Source organism: Macadamia integrifolia, chromosome 14 (genome assembly GCF_013358625.1).
Source record: "Macadamia integrifolia cultivar HAES 741 chromosome 14, SCU_Mint_v3, whole genome shotgun sequence".
In the NCBI taxonomy this organism is placed as follows: domain Eukaryota; kingdom Viridiplantae; phylum Streptophyta; class Magnoliopsida; order Proteales; family Proteaceae; genus Macadamia; species Macadamia integrifolia.
The window spans coordinates 31,133,408-31,150,023 of NC_056570.1; the positions used below are offsets into that span (position 1 = coordinate 31,133,408).

The 16,616-nt window shown below is 35.4% G+C and overlaps 1 protein-coding gene across 3 annotated transcripts; it reads left to right on the top strand.

The window, feature by feature from the left end:
- The first annotated feature begins 403 nt into the window (after nucleotides 1-403).
- On the top strand, nucleotides 404-8,773 carry LOC122061152. 3 transcript variants are annotated; one of them, XR_006134567.1, is made up of 7 exons: nucleotides 404-509; nucleotides 597-711; nucleotides 1,819-1,980; nucleotides 3,470-3,585; nucleotides 4,476-4,575; nucleotides 4,717-4,882; nucleotides 8,384-8,773. XR_006134567.1 is itself a non-coding variant. In XM_042624354.1 (3 exons), the coding sequence occupies exons 1-3, from the start codon at nucleotides 4,455-4,457 to the stop codon at nucleotides 8,619-8,621; spliced, it is 525 nt and encodes a 174-aa protein (XP_042480288.1). In that variant the 5' UTR covers nucleotides 4,453-4,454; the 3' UTR covers nucleotides 8,622-8,773. The 3 variants fall into 3 exon arrangements, 1 of the variants encoding a protein (XP_042480288.1); XR_006134568.1 differs by lacking the exons at nucleotides 404-509; nucleotides 597-711 and adding an exon at nucleotides 1,575-1,693; XM_042624354.1 differs by lacking the exons at nucleotides 404-509; nucleotides 597-711; nucleotides 1,819-1,980; nucleotides 3,470-3,585 and having other exon boundaries at nucleotides 4,453-4,575.
- The last annotated feature ends 7,843 nt before the right edge of the window (nucleotides 8,774-16,616 follow it).

The window sequence follows — 16,616 nt, forward strand, 5'->3', positions numbered from 1 at the left end:
TCAGTCTTATTTGTTATTTTTTTTTTCCTGGAATAGTAAAGAACCTTTTTATTCAATAATTGAAAAGGGATTGGGCCCAATCAGTATTTAGAACATGTTCGCGAGGGGTTCACACTTTATAAGCTTTTGCTCACTCACGAGCCCAATGTAGGGGCAGTTATCTCTTCACACATCCAGCCCACTTGAATAGCCAACAACGGCCCCTAATTATTATTCCTATAGAATGATGTTAAAAAAGTTGGAAACGTTTTCTTAGTCTTCTTCTTTCTTTCCTCGTTATTACTAATTTATGTACGTAGTACTAATAGCTAAAACTACGTACGTAGGGCTATGATGGTTCTATTCTCCTTGAAGGGTCTAATCCTGAGACTGATGCACCTCCTAACAAAAATTCTGCTAAGGAGTTTGGGGTTGTCGAAAGCATCAAAGAAGAGGTGGAGGCTATATGTCCAAGGGTTATATCTTGTATGGGAATACTCACAATTGCTGCCTCTGAATTTGTATCCTTGGTAACATAGACTTTGAATTGTTATTTCTGCTTAATTAACTTACTCTACACTACATTAATTCATTCTTCATCTCCTGATGTGTTTCAGTTAGGTGGACCGAGCAAGGGAACCAAGGAGGTTTAAGGGGTAGTAGAAGATCCATAGCCAAGAGAGGGAAACTATGAAGAAGAGTGTCGATCGTCTTCAACATACAAGGTGTAAGGTACAAATCAATCATCTATGTTTTAATCCAATCATTTATGTTTTAATTTGATATCATGTTCGAGTTGTCTATAGAAGAACTAATTAGTTCCGTTGTGAAACCCTAAATTTTTCTAACAATATACACAAGAGAAGGATCTATTGCATTCGGGCCTGGATCTTTACAAAGGTGGAGGTGGTGATAGTATTGTTCTTAGATTTGGGGACAATTCAAGGCATTTTCGACAAGCTTTGCTCCTACTATGACTAAAATGGGAAACATCTCCTCTCACTGGTGAGAAAGGAATTATCAAGAAAACAAATCAATTCGGCAATGGGGAATTAATTAGTTAGAGAACAAATGAATATCATGTGAGAAGATATGTTGATGCTTGGTCTGCTTTGCTTTGGACTTATAGATCGGATTTTTCCTAGGTTTGATTTATTATGCTCTCCATGTTACGTAATTACTTCAGATTTACGAATAAATGCTACAAAACTAAATAAAATAACAGTCATATATATTTTTTATATATCTTCTTCCTTATAAAAGTACTCAGTCTTATTTACTTTTTATTTTTCCCGGAATGGCAAAGAACCTTTTTTATTCAATAATTGAAAAAGGGTTGGGCCCAATCAGTATTTGGAACATGTTCCCAAGGCGTTCACACTTTATTGCTCACTCACGAGCCCAATGTAGGGGCAGTTATCTCTTCACACATCCAGGCCACTTGAATTGCCAATGGCAGCCCCTAATTATTATTTCTGTAGAATAACATTAAAAATGTTAGAAACGTTTTCTTAGTATTCTTCTTCTTTTCCTCTTTATTACTAATTTATGTACGTAGTACTAGTAGCTGAAATTACATACGTAGGGTTGTGATGGTTCTATTCTCCTTGAAGGGCCCAATCTTGAGAATGATGCACCTCCTAACAAAAAGTTTGTAAGGGGGTTTGTGGTTGTCGAAAGCATCATAGAAGAGGTGGAGGCTATATGTCCAAAGGTGATATCTTGTGTGGAAATACTCACAATTGATATCTCTGAATCTGTATCTTTGTTATTTCTGTTTAATTAACTTACTCTACGCTACATTAATTCATTCTTTATCTCCTAATCTATTTCAATTAGGTGGGCCAAGGTGACAAATACTTCTAGGAAGGAGAGATTGGATTCAATCAAACTTCAGTGGGACAACAACGGACTTGTCAAGTCCATCGTTCAATTTGGAGAGACTAATCTCCAAATTCCAAGTGAAGGGGTTGAGTTTAACCGATATAGTGGTTTTGTCTGGTAAGTAAGAATTAAGAAATGAAGAAAAAAGATTCTCTGAATTCTAATTTATTTTCTACTTCTCATGTGAAAGAATGAGATTTTATTTTTAAAAGAACTTTCCACTGAATCTTAATTAGTTTATTTAATGGCCATTTTCTTCCATGAGTGACAGAGGCACACACTATCGATTTTGCAAAGTGTGAATTTTTGCAACTGAATTTACAATGAGTCTAACATGGACAAAAGATTTTCTAAATCAGTTCAATCAATTTGCCCTACAAGAAAAGGGGTTAACAATATAGTCTCCCTTGATGACACAAAATATGTTTCAGAATTTGATACAAGTTATTTCCAAATGTTAATGTTGGATTTATGGACTTAATTAATTATTCGGGTTGATTAAATGGGTGAGATTCAAGTTGCAACCGGTTCGGTTTACTCTCAAGTTTAGGGATATGTTGGTAACCCGTTGTGGTTTAGGATTTTGGGTCCAGAACAATATAATAAATACTGAGTTTTGGGTCCCTATAGTCATTATTTACCCTTCCCCACTATATCACTAAAGTGAGAAAACCAATGAGGTCTAAGGGGCTGTAAAAGATCCATAGCCAAGAGAGGGAAATTGTGAAAAACAGTGTCGATCGTCTTCAACATACTTAGTGCTAGGTATAAATCAATCATCTTTGTTTGATCCAATCATTTATGTTTTAATTTGATATCATGTTCTATTTTCCTGTATAACAACTAATTAGGGTCCATTGTGAATCCCTAAATATTTCTAACAAGTGGTTTCAAAGCGATCCATATAGAGATAGAATCGATTGGTAAAATTATAATTTTTATTAATTGTTTAAACCACGAAGTGATTGAATTGTTGAACCTCCCGGAACGTAGGCTCATTGAGACCTTTGAGATTGAGAATGATGAATCTAAAAAGAAGATAATGAGTTTTGATGCTTTGCTTTCAACGATGAATTTGAAATTGTCGTTTTTCTCGATTTGGTTTGGTTCTAGATTTGATCAACCTTGAGGTGCAAGGGTTTTCAATTATAAAGTATTATTTCTCATTTCTTAGCGAAGGATACTAGCACGGTGATCACCAAACTCTTTATCCTATTTTTTTATTCATGTAGAATAAAGTTAAAAATGTTAGAAAGGTTTTCTTAGTCTTCTTCGTCTTTTCCTCTTTATTACTAATTGACGTACGTAGTACTAATAGCTGAAACTACGTACGTAGAGCTGTGATGGTTCTATTCTCCTCGAAGGGCCTATTCCTGAGAATGATGCATCTCCTAACAAAAGTTCTGCCAGGGGGTTTGAGGTTTTCGAAAGCGTCAACGAAGAGGTGAAGGCTATATGTCCAAGGGTTATATCGTGTGCGGAAATACTCACAATTGCTGCCTCTGAATCTATATCTTTGATAACATACATTTTGAATTATTATTTCTGTTTAATTAACTTACTCTACACTATATTAATTCATTCTTCATCTCCTGATATGTTTCAGTTAGGTGGACCGAACTAAGGGAACCAAATAGGCCTAAGGGGTTGTAGAAGATCCATAACCAATAGAGGAAAACTGTGAAGAAGAATGTCGATCGTCTTCAACATACTAGGTGCTAGGTACAAATTAATCATCTATGTTTTGATCCAATCATTTATGTTTTAATTTGATATCGTGTTCGAGTTGTCTTTAGAAGAACTAATTAGGGTCTGTTGTGAAACCCTAAATATTTCTAACAGTATACACAAGAGAAGGAGCGATTGCATTCGGGCCTAGAGCTTTACAAAGGTGGAAGTGGTGACAATATTGTTTTTAGATCTGGGGACAATTCAAAGCATTTTCTACAAGCTTTGCTTCTGCTATGATTAAAATAGGAAACATCTCTCCTCTCAATGGTGAGAGAGGAATTATTAGGAAAAAAAATGCAATTCGGCAATGGGGAATTAATTAGCTAGAGAACAAAGGAATATCATGTGAGAAGATGTGTTGATGCTTGGTCTGCTTTGCTTTGAACTTATAGATCTGCTCTTTTCTAGGTTTGATTTATTGTGCTCTCTATGTTATGTAATTACTTCAGATTTACTAGTAAATGCTACGAAACTAAATAAAATAACAATCATATATATTTTTTATATATCTTCTTCCTTGTAAAAGTTTTTAGTCTTATTTGTTTTTTTTTTTTTTTTTCCTGGAATGATAAAGAACCTTTTTTATTCAATAATTGAATAGGGGTTGGGCCCAATCACTATTTGGAACATGTTCCCAAAGGATTCACACTTTATTGCTCACTCACGAGCCCAATGTAGGGGCAGTTATCCCCTCACATGTCCAGCCCACTTGAATAGCCAATGGCGGCCCTTAATTATTATTCTTGTAGAATAACGTTAAAAATGTTAGAAACGTTTTCTTAGTCTTCTTCTTCTTTTCCTCTTTATTACTAATTTATGTGCATAGTACCAATAGCTAAAACTACGTACGTAGAGCTGTCATGGTTCTATTCTCCTTGAAGGGCATAATCCCGAGAATGATGCACTTCCTAACAAAAATTCTGCTAGGAGTTTGTGGTTGTCGAAAGCATCAAAGAAGAGGTGGAGGCTATATGTCCAAAGGTGATATATTGTGCGAAAATACTCACAATTGCTGTCTCTGAATTTGTATCTTTGGTGACACACACTTTGAATTGTTATTTTTGTTTAATTAACTTACTCTACACTACATTAATTCATTCTTCATCTTCTGATGTATTTCAGTTAGGTGGACCGAGGTGACAAATACTTCTAAGAAGGAGAGATTTGATCCAATCAAATTTCAGTGGGACAACAACGGACTTGTCGAGTTCATCGTTCCATTTGGAGAGACTAATCTCCGAATTGCAAGTGAAGGAGTTGAGTTTAACCGATATAGTGGCTTTGTCTGGTAAGTAAGAATCAAGAAATGAAGAAAAAAGATTCTCTGAATTATAATTGATTTTTCTACTTCTCATGTGAAAGAATAAGATTTTATTTTTAAAAGAACTTTCCATTTAGCCTTAATTAGTTTATTTAATAGCCATTTTCTTCCATGAGTGACAAAGACACACATTATCGATTTTGCAAAGTGTGTAAATTTTCGCTACAGAATCTACAATGAGACCAACATTGACAAAAGATTTGCTAAACCAATTCAATCAATCTGCCCTACAAGAAGAGGGGTTAACAATACAGTCTCCCTTGATGACACAAAATTTGTTTCAGAATTTGATACAAGTTATTTCTAAAAGTTAATGTTGGATTTATGGACTTAATTAATTATTCAGGTTGATTAAATGGGTGAGATTCAAGTTGCAACCTGTTCGGTCTACTTTCAAGTTTAAGGATATGTTGGCCCAACCCGTTGTGGTTTAGGATTTTGGGTTCAGGACAGTATTATAAATACTGGGTTTTGAATCCCTACAGTCATTATTCACCTTTCTCCATTTTACCACTATAGTAAGAGAACCTAGGAGGTCTAAAGAGCTGTAGAAGATCCATAGCCAAAATAGAGAAACTGTGAAGAATAGTGTTGGTCGTTTTCAACATACTCAGTGCAAGGTACAAATCAATCATCTATGTTTTGATCCAATCATTTATGTTTTAATTTGATATCGTGTTTTAGTTGTCTGTATGGGCACTAATTAGGATCCATTATGAAACCCTAAATATTTCTAAGTAGTGGTATTATAGCGATCCACATAGAGAGCTAGAATCGATTAGCAGAATTGTAATTTTTATTAATTGTTTAAACCACAAAGTGATTAAATTGTTGAACGATGAATTTGAAATTATTATTTTTCTCGATTTGGTTTGAATTTGGATTTGATCGACCTTGAGATGCAATGGTTTTCAATTATAAAGTATTGGTTCTCTTTTCTCAGCAAATGATACTAGGACTGTAATCACCGGAATGAGGTGAATTTTCGCTAGGATAGAGAGGTATGAACGATGGCTCCGATAGAAAAAGGGTTTAATTATTATATATGTAACTTTGAAAATTAAACTGGTAAGGCAGTTTAAATTTTTAAAAATCAGATCTAATCCATAGTGATTTCAAGTTAACGTATTTAAATCAAACTGATTTTAGTATTTTATTTAAGTTTTAATTTGAACCATTTTAAACATCAAGGTCTTGTAAATAATAAAATACCATTAGTCATCAAGATGTTATTTTATCATGTACTTAGGATGTTGTAAATAAATATTTAACTGGTTGAACTAGTAGGAGGATGGATTTATGTACTTTAAAATGTTTTGCATGATTCGATCAAGGATGTTCATTATCATAGTGTTTTGTCTTTGTTTTATAGCAGCTTCAAAATTATATTTCTGTTTATGCATGCTTCTACATTGGTTTATCATTACCATGATATAAAAAAGTTATTTATGAATGACATAGGTATTTTGTGCTTGCATGTCATATGTGGAATACCCTATGATGAATAAATATGTTAGAATTAAATTACATGTAAATTTTCGTACATATTTAGTTGCATAGTACATTCTAAGTACCCATGAAAGAGGAGTGGAATCGATCAAAGTGGCACATTCTATTCTTCCATGTTTTTCCTTAGGGTAACAAAGTTTATGACATTTGCCTAAAGATGATATCACCAAAGTTAAAGAAAATGACAATAACCTAAAGGTTTCTAAGCCCAAAGGTATAGAGACTTCAAAAGTTATTGTTCTTTTTATTTACCATTCTTAACCCAAAGAATATGAATGTAGTTACGGTTGTGACTCTTGTATGATTTTGTTATCCTAGTAATACTTTTAAATGTATGTTTTTATACACATATATATATCTCCAATAGAAAAAACATGACAGGATTGAACAAAATCCATTAAAGTGGTACATTCAATTTGATTGTGTCTTCCTCAACAGTAAATGTGGCATTTTTCAAAGGTGATGTCATCAAAGTTTGTGGACATTCAATTTAATTATGTATTTCTTAATAGTAAAATCTAATATTTTTTTTCAAAGGTGATGACATCAAGGTTTGTGAATAAATATTCACATGTTAAAATATTCACATATTAGGAAAGGATGTTGATTTAGAAGTTCTTTTGTCCAAAGGTGATTAAATTTCTGAATGTTGATATTCTTTTCACAATCAATACAAGAAAATAAGAGGATTAGTGAATCTTTATCCCAAAGAATAGGGATACCACTTCAGTTAAAATTCTTAGTCACTGACAGGATGTTGGCATACCTCATACAAAGACTTTTCTGGTGGAAGTGCTCTAACATCATGTTTCTAACATTAATACTGTTGAGTTTTTTATATGCTTGGTTAGTGAGAGCTTTGCTTCTTGTTGATTATTTTATTTTTTTTAAAACTTTAGTCACTATATTTTAGGCACATTTGATAGATTATATAATTATGTTATTCATTCGATTTTAATATTTTTCTTATGCAAAATTATTCTATCATGAATTTCTTTGTTAATTGCTTTATGGCTTTATTTAAGCATGGTTTATAGGTAGTAATTGCCATAGTTATAGGCAATGTTTATCATAGTTTAAAGGCAGTATTTGCCATAGCTTAAAGACAATGTTTGTCACAGTTTAGGCAATGTTTACCACGATTTAAAAGATAATACTTGTTACAGTTTAAAGGCAATGTTTGCCATAGTTTATGAAGAAAATCTATAGTTAGATATTAACTCTAGATCAAAAACGATTTACCACAGTAATGGTTAATATCACAGTTAAAGACCTACATGGAATAACACCAGTATTATATATTTGAGGATATGTCACATTTTGCATGTTAATATCCCATAGAGATTCATGTTGATAAATTTACTTATATTTGTAATGACAAAACGTTGTATGCCGTACATTGAGGTGTATCTTCTGCTGTTGTTCGATATGTATGATTTTTTGACTGAATCACAGTAAGAGTGGTTAATGTAATGAGATTCTATGACCACACCAATTTAAAAGATATCCTTATAATTAATGTAACCCAATTGGGAGATTGTTGGATTTATGGGCTTAATTAATTATTCGTGTTGATTAAATGAGTGAGAGTCAAATTGCATGAACTGGTTTGGTCCACTTTCAAGTTTAGGGATATGTTGGCCCAACTCGTTGTCGTTTAAGGTTTTGTGTACTGTAGGAGAGTATTATAAATACTGGGTTTTGGGTCTCTACAACCATTATTCACTCTTCTCCACTTTATCACTAAAGTGAGAGAATCAAGGAGGTCTTAGGGGCTGTAGAAGTTCCATAGCCAAAAGAGAGAAACTGTGAAGAACGTCGATCATCTTCAACATACTATGTGCATGGTACAAATCAATCATTTATGTTTTAATTTGATATCCATCCAATCATTTATGTTTTAATTTGATATCATGTTCTAGTTGTCTATATAAGAACTAATTAGGATCTTTTGTGAAGCCCTAAATATCTCGAACAGTATGCACAAGAGAAGGAGCTATTGCATTCGGGCCTGGAGCTTTTCAAAGGTGGAAGTGGTGACAGTATTGTTCGTAGATTTGGGGACAATTCAACTGTATTTTCTAAAAGCTTTGCTTCTATTATGATTAAAATAGGAAACATCTCTCCTCTCACTGGTGAGAAGGGAATTATCAGAAGAAAAAAAATGCAATTCGGCAATGGGGAATTAATTAGTTAGAGAACAAAGGAATATCATGTGAAAAGATGTGTTGATTTTTGGTCTGCTTTGCTTTGGACTTATAGGTCTGATTTTTTCCTAGGTTTGATTTATTATGATCTCTGATATTATGTAATTACTTTAGATTTGCTAGTAAATGGTACCAAACTAAATAAAATAGCCATGACATTTATTTATTATATATCTTTTTACTTGTAAAAGTATTGAGCCTTATTTACATTTTTTTTTTTTTTTTTAATGGTAAAGAAGCTTTTTTATTCAATAATTGAAAGGGTATCATTGGGCCCAATCAATATGAGGAATAGGTTCCCGAGGGGTTCACGCTTTATGAGCTTTTGCTTACTCATGGGCCCAAGGTAGGGGCAGTTATCTCCTCACACGCCCAGTCCACTTGAATAGCCAATGGCGGCCCCTAATTATTAGACCCAATATTTAATCTAATTTTTCTTTTACCTTTTTTAATCACAGAGTGCCCATGGCTAAGCCCAGAAAATGACCCCAATAGCCCAAAGGGCGCTATTGGGCCCATTTGGCATTTCGAACGTGTCCCCAGGTTCACGCTTTATGGACTTTGCTCTCTCATGGGCCCAAGGTAGGATGGGGCAACCATCTCCTCTGTCTTCACACGGCCTACTATTGGGGTCTCCTCAGACATCTTGCCCATTGAATAGCCAATGACCCACAATTATTAGTTCCAATCTTCAATTTTTTTATTATTTATTTATTTATTTATTATTTTTTTAAAATCTCAGAATGCCCAAGGGCCAAGACTAAGCCCAAAAAATGACCCCAAACACCACAGCCCTCAGATATAGGGCAACACAAACAAAATCGCATCCCAGCCATACGTATTAGGGTTTCATGGCTTCGGGTAAAAGCGTTAGGGTTCAAAAGAGAACCACCACGTCTATGATTAAGAAGATGACGATCATAGGGGGTGTTTCCCCTGGATAAAATGACCGGCAGAGGGTTGTCCGTCAAAGAATGTTGGCAGCAACGTAGCGATCACGGCTAGCTCAAAAGAAACAATAGAAATCAATAAATGAAAGGGAGTAGGCCATAGGGCGTCGTCCATCCAAAATCAGAAAAATAAAATAAAATGGGATGTGAGTATATTACAAAACCATAAAATGATAATAAAAAATGAAATAAAAAGAAAATTAAAGGACGTATGGAGACGTGGTGATCGATCAGGTAGCTATGGGTAGACCTAGGCGATCACCGCTAAGGAGAGGAGCCGGATCCCGAAAAGAATAGAAATGAAATAAGATAGTAAGAGTATAAAATAATTGTCTGTTTAGCCACCAATCGAGAAAAGAAAAGAAAAGAAAAAAATGTGTTTTTAGGTAAAACTCCTTTTTTGGCAGCACAAGAAAACTTCACCATTCTTAAGGTTAGGGGTGTCAACCGGTCGGGCCGGTTTGGTTTCGGTCGGGCTTAATCGGGCTTGAAGATTTTCAAAGGCTACACCGTGTCAGCCCATTTAACTAATCGGGCTTAGTTATTGAGGGCATGGTACATTTTATATTCGGTCGGTCTGTCTCGGGTTATAATCGGGCCACCTTAATCGGGCTTTAGTCGGGCCTTAACCGGGCTACGGACATGTTTAATGTTAAACGGACTTTAACCGGTTTTTAAACGGGCCCTCTTTAAAATGTGCTATTATATTTCGGCCCACTTATGCAAGCCCAAAAAAATGACAATAAATCAATAATGATACAAAATATAACCATTATTTAAAATGTGAACATGTCTTTACTTTTTAGTTTTTATTCTTTAATTTGGGGGGTAAAATAGGTATTCTACAATCATTAAAGGGTCGGGCCAAGTCGGTGCACAATAGGCTGGTCTCGGTCGGGCATTATTCGGTCGGTCTCGGTCGGGTGCCCGACGGTTCAAGTAGCAAAACCGAGACCGACCATTTATAAATAGTCCGGGCTCAAGCTCGACACGTTTAATAAATGGTCTGGGCTGGGCCGGTCTTTAAACGGTCGGTCCCGGTCGGTTTACCCGGTTCGGGCCACAAATTGACACCCCTACTTAAGGTGAATTTTGAAGTTAAAAAATGAATCATTTCTTGGATCAGGGCATACCAAACACAATGACTACAAAATATAGCCTAGGATTTAGTGAAAACATCTTCTGCCGCGGATGCAGCGAGCATAAGACAGTCGAAATGCCATCAGGGCACATGTTAATATCGTCTCGACCGTCCAATGTTCGCCGCACCCGCTGCAGACATTCATTACTCTAGGATTTAAGTTTTAAATTTTTTTTTACCAATCTCCATTCATGTTACCATTTTCCAATAAAATATCTATAGGTATGATGTAATAAAGGATCCGGCTCGTCTGTAGCGTAGAGGTGTGCTACGTCTTGTGTAACGCAACACCAGATGACTACATGTGTAATAATCATAAAGTGTGGTCCAGATAATCGAATGTGCAAAGAAGCCATTACACATGCCAAGCAGGGGAATATCGTGTTTACCTCCATCCTCTTGCCCTTTCTTCGATGGATAATTAGAACCGAGTCCTTCTTCGATGGAAAATCTGCTCCTGCCCACAAAAATCTAGGTTTTGAACAGCAAAACACCATTCTCCAACAAGAAACAAACACAAGCTTCTAAGAGTTCTGATATGTTCTCTTCTTCTTACTTTTTCTGGTTTCGAAGTCTCTTTTGCTTTTCCGATTTCGATTTCTTTGAGTTTTTTTCTTTCATTATGTTTACGTTGTGATGAACACTTTTGTGTACCGAAGACGAGGCTTTTCGGAGTCAAATCGGTGACGGTAACACAACCCTCTAAGAGTTCTGAGAAATCCTTTTGTTCTTTGCGTTACCTTTTTTGTTTCTCTTGGAATTTTAGTAATGGGTTTGGATGGAGGAGAATGGAGAGGTGTGATGTCTACTCATGAATCTCTACAGGTTCTGTTCGTTATCTCCTATCCATCCCCTCAAATGCTCTCCAAGGTGTGTTTTTTTGTTATTATTTGTAGGTATTTGATGGCTTTTTGGGTCGCTGGAGAAGAATGAGATTACTAAAAATTTTGCATGTCTCTCTAATTCATTTAATTAAAATATTTTTTTGTCGGTTTTTTCCCCAATTTGTTTTTTTTTCCTGAGCAGGTGATGAAAGAGACTGTATGATCAAGTTGTTTTACTTGTTGAAAACCCTAGATTTTGGGGGCAGGCGCAGATTATTCCGTTGAAGAAGGATTTAATTCTTCTGATGCATCGAAGTAGGGGCAAAAGGATAGAGATAAACACTATATTCCCCTGCTCCGCATGAATAATGACTTCTTTGCACTTTCGATTACCTGGACCACACTTTATGATTATTACACGTGTCGCCATTTGGTGTTGTGCTACACGAGATGTAACACACCCCTGTCCTATAGACGAGTCGAATCCATGTAATAAATAGTATAAATAGAGTGCCCTTTGACTATGCCACGCATGCCAAATTTGAAAGTCTATTTCGTGAATGGATTAGGTTCACGAACAAGAATATTCTCGTATGTTCTTGGTCCGTGGATTTAGAATTAATTTTCTCTCTCTTTAATAGAGTCTAAATCCATGGACCAGGGTCTTTCTCGTACATTCTCATACGTGAACTTGATCTGCTCTCATTTATTTCAACCATAAATTTCATCCTTCAAATTTGATGGCCTATTTCAATCATATGCCTCAACTAGTATTCCTTCTTTACCCTTGTATTTTTAGCTAATTAAATTAGCTTCATTTACTTACCAACTTGTTATCAATTGCTTGTTCTGCTAGGTCTAACAACATGACCAATGTGCCTCCACATTCCTAAACTAATTCAGCATAAGAAATTTAGAAATAGTCCCCTAACTTGAGTTGTCCATGAACTTGACGAAAGTAGCAAATCTAGATGCTCAATTGTTGTTTTTAAGCAGTTTAATTTTGATTGGCAAGTGGGGTTTCTGCAGAACCAATGAGCGATAGTGGACACGCCAAGACTCAAATCTACAACCAGCCAAGTTGAGCGGTGATGGGTTGAGCCGTTGAGGGCATTTTCACTGGTAAAGTAATACGCCGTTGCCGGGGATCGAAACTTGGTCAAAGTTCCATCTTTTTTATTTTTTTTCTGATAGGTAGCGAGGTTGACTAATAAGTGAGAGAATCCTTCTTTTTTTTCTTTTTTCCTTTAATTTTGATTTTCACATTTTTAGAATTTTTAAAAATTTTAACATACGTTTTTTTATTTTTTTACCAATGAAAGCCAATATAGTCACTCATCCAAGAAAAGTTACTTTTCCCAATCCCTGATCGATCCAGAGCTGATCATTACCGATATGGATTGGCATCACTTGAGACTGATATTGATTTGATACCCAAGAACTAAATCTTTGCCTTCAAACTTAACCTCATGGCTTTCTAGACTAGACTCCATACTCTCTCTTTTTTTTTTTTTTTTTTTTTTTTTTTTTTTTCATAGATAGATAGAAGAGGAAATATCACTCCCCTCCCCTAAACTATGGGAAAATAGTACGTTCCCCTTATACTTTTTCAAAAATATCACTCTCCTCATCCTAAACTACGCTGATACATGTAAAATATCCATTATACCCTTTATGAATTAAACCCATTTCCCATACTTATTGATCAGAACCCTTTCTTCACGCTCAGACTTCTTTCTCTTGACATCCCCTTCTTCGTTCCATGGAGCTTGGACTGAGAAGCCATGATGGAAAGTACCGTTATAATCTCGAAAAACACTTCCAAGACCTGCTAGACCGGGATTGCCACAGGATGCACCATCAATATTTATCTTGATATAGTTCGGATTTCAAGGGGTCCAAGTGACGTAGGTAGTCCTAATGGTACTGATGATGAGGAACTTTGTGAATGAAATTCCAGCTCCGTAGACTTCCAGATAATACTCCAATCAGACGTGTAGCAATTTCAGAACACCTTGTGAAGAAATGCAACCAAAATATTCCATATTACGATCTAGAGAAAGACAGTTGATTATCCTTGGACTCGGACGGATTTCTTGAGAGAGTCTCCAAACAAGAGGGAAAATCGGTCCAACCAGTAACATTTTTAATACCAACAAGATTCTAAGACATCGTTTGACGATGTTTCATTTCTGTCGTTTCTGCATTTTCTTGTTCTCAGAAACGGAGAAATAACCTAAAAAGCATTTGATAAAGTTGTTTTGTTTCACCCGTTTTTAGAAACATAAATAAAAATTTATGCCTATTTACAATTCTAGAAACGACTTGGATGAAACAAATCTAGACTTGCTTCATCGTTTTTAGAAACGAATTTGAGAGAAAAAAAAGGGCTATTGTGCCCGATGAATCTCTCAACTATTTAAACCTAAAAAAAGGCAACTGAACCTTCTCTTCCCTTTGGACATCCGATGATACTATTGGGTTTCTTAGTGGCATTATGTCTGCAAAAAATGTTTCGAGAAACAGGTTTATCAAACACAAAAAAAAAAAAAAATTGTTTTTATTTTCAGAAATGTGAAAAGTTATCAAACGGTGCCCAAATGTTTGCAGAATATGTGCAATAAAAAATTGGGTGACGAGCTGTAGACCCAATCACGGAACACCAATGATAAGAATTTGAAATATTAGAGCCTCTACTGATAAGCAAATCAGCAGTCAGAAGCTTGCCAAGAAGAAGTTTTCACGTGAAAAAACTGAACTTTAGGCTCCATTTGGTTGCAGGGGGAATTTAAAGGGAAGTAAAGCGAAATTTTCACACTCGAAAAAGAAATGTTTATAATCATCACCCCATATGATCCAATGAGATGTATAAATTATTTAAATTTTTTTTTAACTATATTTAGTAATGATACATGTAATTTTTAATTTACATATTATAGCAAAGGGTTTTAGATGTAAAGTAAAGTGAAATTTTGTAACCAAATGTGGAATTATTTGAAGATAATGTTATAGTTTCATGGGGTAAAGATTATATATATATATATATATATATATTTCTTTTTTAGTATAAAAATTTAACTTTCCTTCTCTTTAACTCCCCTTGAAGCCAAACATAGCCTTAAGGATTGTATAGAGACATAACAAAACTGGATTGGGAGTATTGCAGGCTGAGCCTAAAGCAATTCTATATGTTTGATGAAACAGAAAACATACCCAAAGTAGTACCAAGCCAAAAAAATTTATCCCAAACAGAATGTTGGGGAAGAGGGATGGAAATAATTCTCCAAGCAATATTAGGAGGCTGCTAATGAAAATAATTTGATGATCCCCACTACGATCATTCGGACTAATAAGACTAGATACCATAGAAGGAGCATCAAAAGGCAATGAGAATGATGCCTTCATTACATTTGTTTGTTATCATCAAAACCAATATGGATTTAGTACTCCTGAGATGCGTTGGTATCTCCAACATTTTGTTTGTGGTATGGGGACAAGAGATGCGGTGTTCAATTCCAGATTGCTTTAAAAATTGTGAAACATTTCAACATTGACAATCCCATTCGCTATAGAATTGCTTGATTTTACGCTCAAAGAGATTCTCAACAAGTACCTTGAACTGCAGAAAAGTAGAAAATATTTCAAACTTGGTAGCGAGGGAATAAAACCCAATAAATTTGCAAAAATTTATCAATGCAAACTATGTTAAAATGATCCCCATCATCATAGTAAATGGGCGTAGGTCCCCAAACATCCGAAAATTTAATTCTAATAGGGCAGTGAACATTGAGTTAGATGAATGAAATGGACGCTTGTGACTTTTGGCCTATTGCAAGCATTACAAACTGTAAATCCCATTTGAGAGGTGATAAGGAAACCAAAGAGAGAACATGAACTATGGAAACCACTGGATGACCCAGTTGATTACACCACTGATGAATAGTGGTGTGTTACCAGATGAGTGCTTGTGGAGAACAATTATTGGTAGTAGAAATTTTATTTAGAACATGTTGATAGAGACCGTCTTTAGTTATCTTCTGAAATAGACATTTCCCCATTTTCGGATCCTTCACACAAAAAATTCAGGATGAAACTCAGTGAGAAAATTATTATCTCATATAAATTGAGAAATAGATGATAAATTACGAGTAATAGCAAGAACATGTAGAACATCATGCAATGTTAATGCTTTAAGAATGATAGAGATCAAATCAATACCAATATTATGAATAGGCAAACATGTTCTCTTTCCCATTTGGAATTCATTGCCCATATATGATTAAGAGAAAGTGAGGTTCTCAAGACCATCTGGCCCCACCACGACACCTGGCCACGGTTACCAAAGAAACCTCCCCACCATCTGGCCCCACCACGACCACGACAATCGCATTTGTCTCCACTCCCTAGCCATGTTGACTGATGATCAGAGGATTTCAACCATCCGATCTTTTCCATTGGAGATCGAAAAAAGGAAGGAATCACATGCAACAGCAACGCTTATGAAGGAGTGTAGTTGGGTAAAACTTTTTGACTTGCTTATGGGGCTTTAAGGCTTGGGCTCCAAGTCTAAACTGTTATTATACAAAGGTAAGCGTACCCCATGGAGCTTAGCATCGGCATCGAGCAGTATATATTGGTATCGCCGGTATTTGATACCTGCATGGTTGGTTGTATCAGTCACGGCATTGAGTGCATCATCAGCTAGATTGGCCGTAATGACCTGACACACGTTATTAACCTCCAATTCATGACTTAAAGTATTGATATCTTATTTGGAGTATCGGTTGATATGTACTGTTCATGTTATCGGACATATCATATTCAGTGTATTAGCCTATACATAACAAGCATATCAATTGATACACCTAGTACATGTCGGACATTTTTCTATAATTTTTTTAATTTTTTTTTGTTATTTGTCAACCGGTATAATAATCAATACCAAAAAGTGGCTCAAACTGGCCGTATGGCCCGTATCGGATCAATACAGATCATAGTTAATCTTTATTCTTTTCGTTACAGAACTCTCTTCTTTCCCTAATCCCTTCCTTGTGAAAGAACTCTCAACAT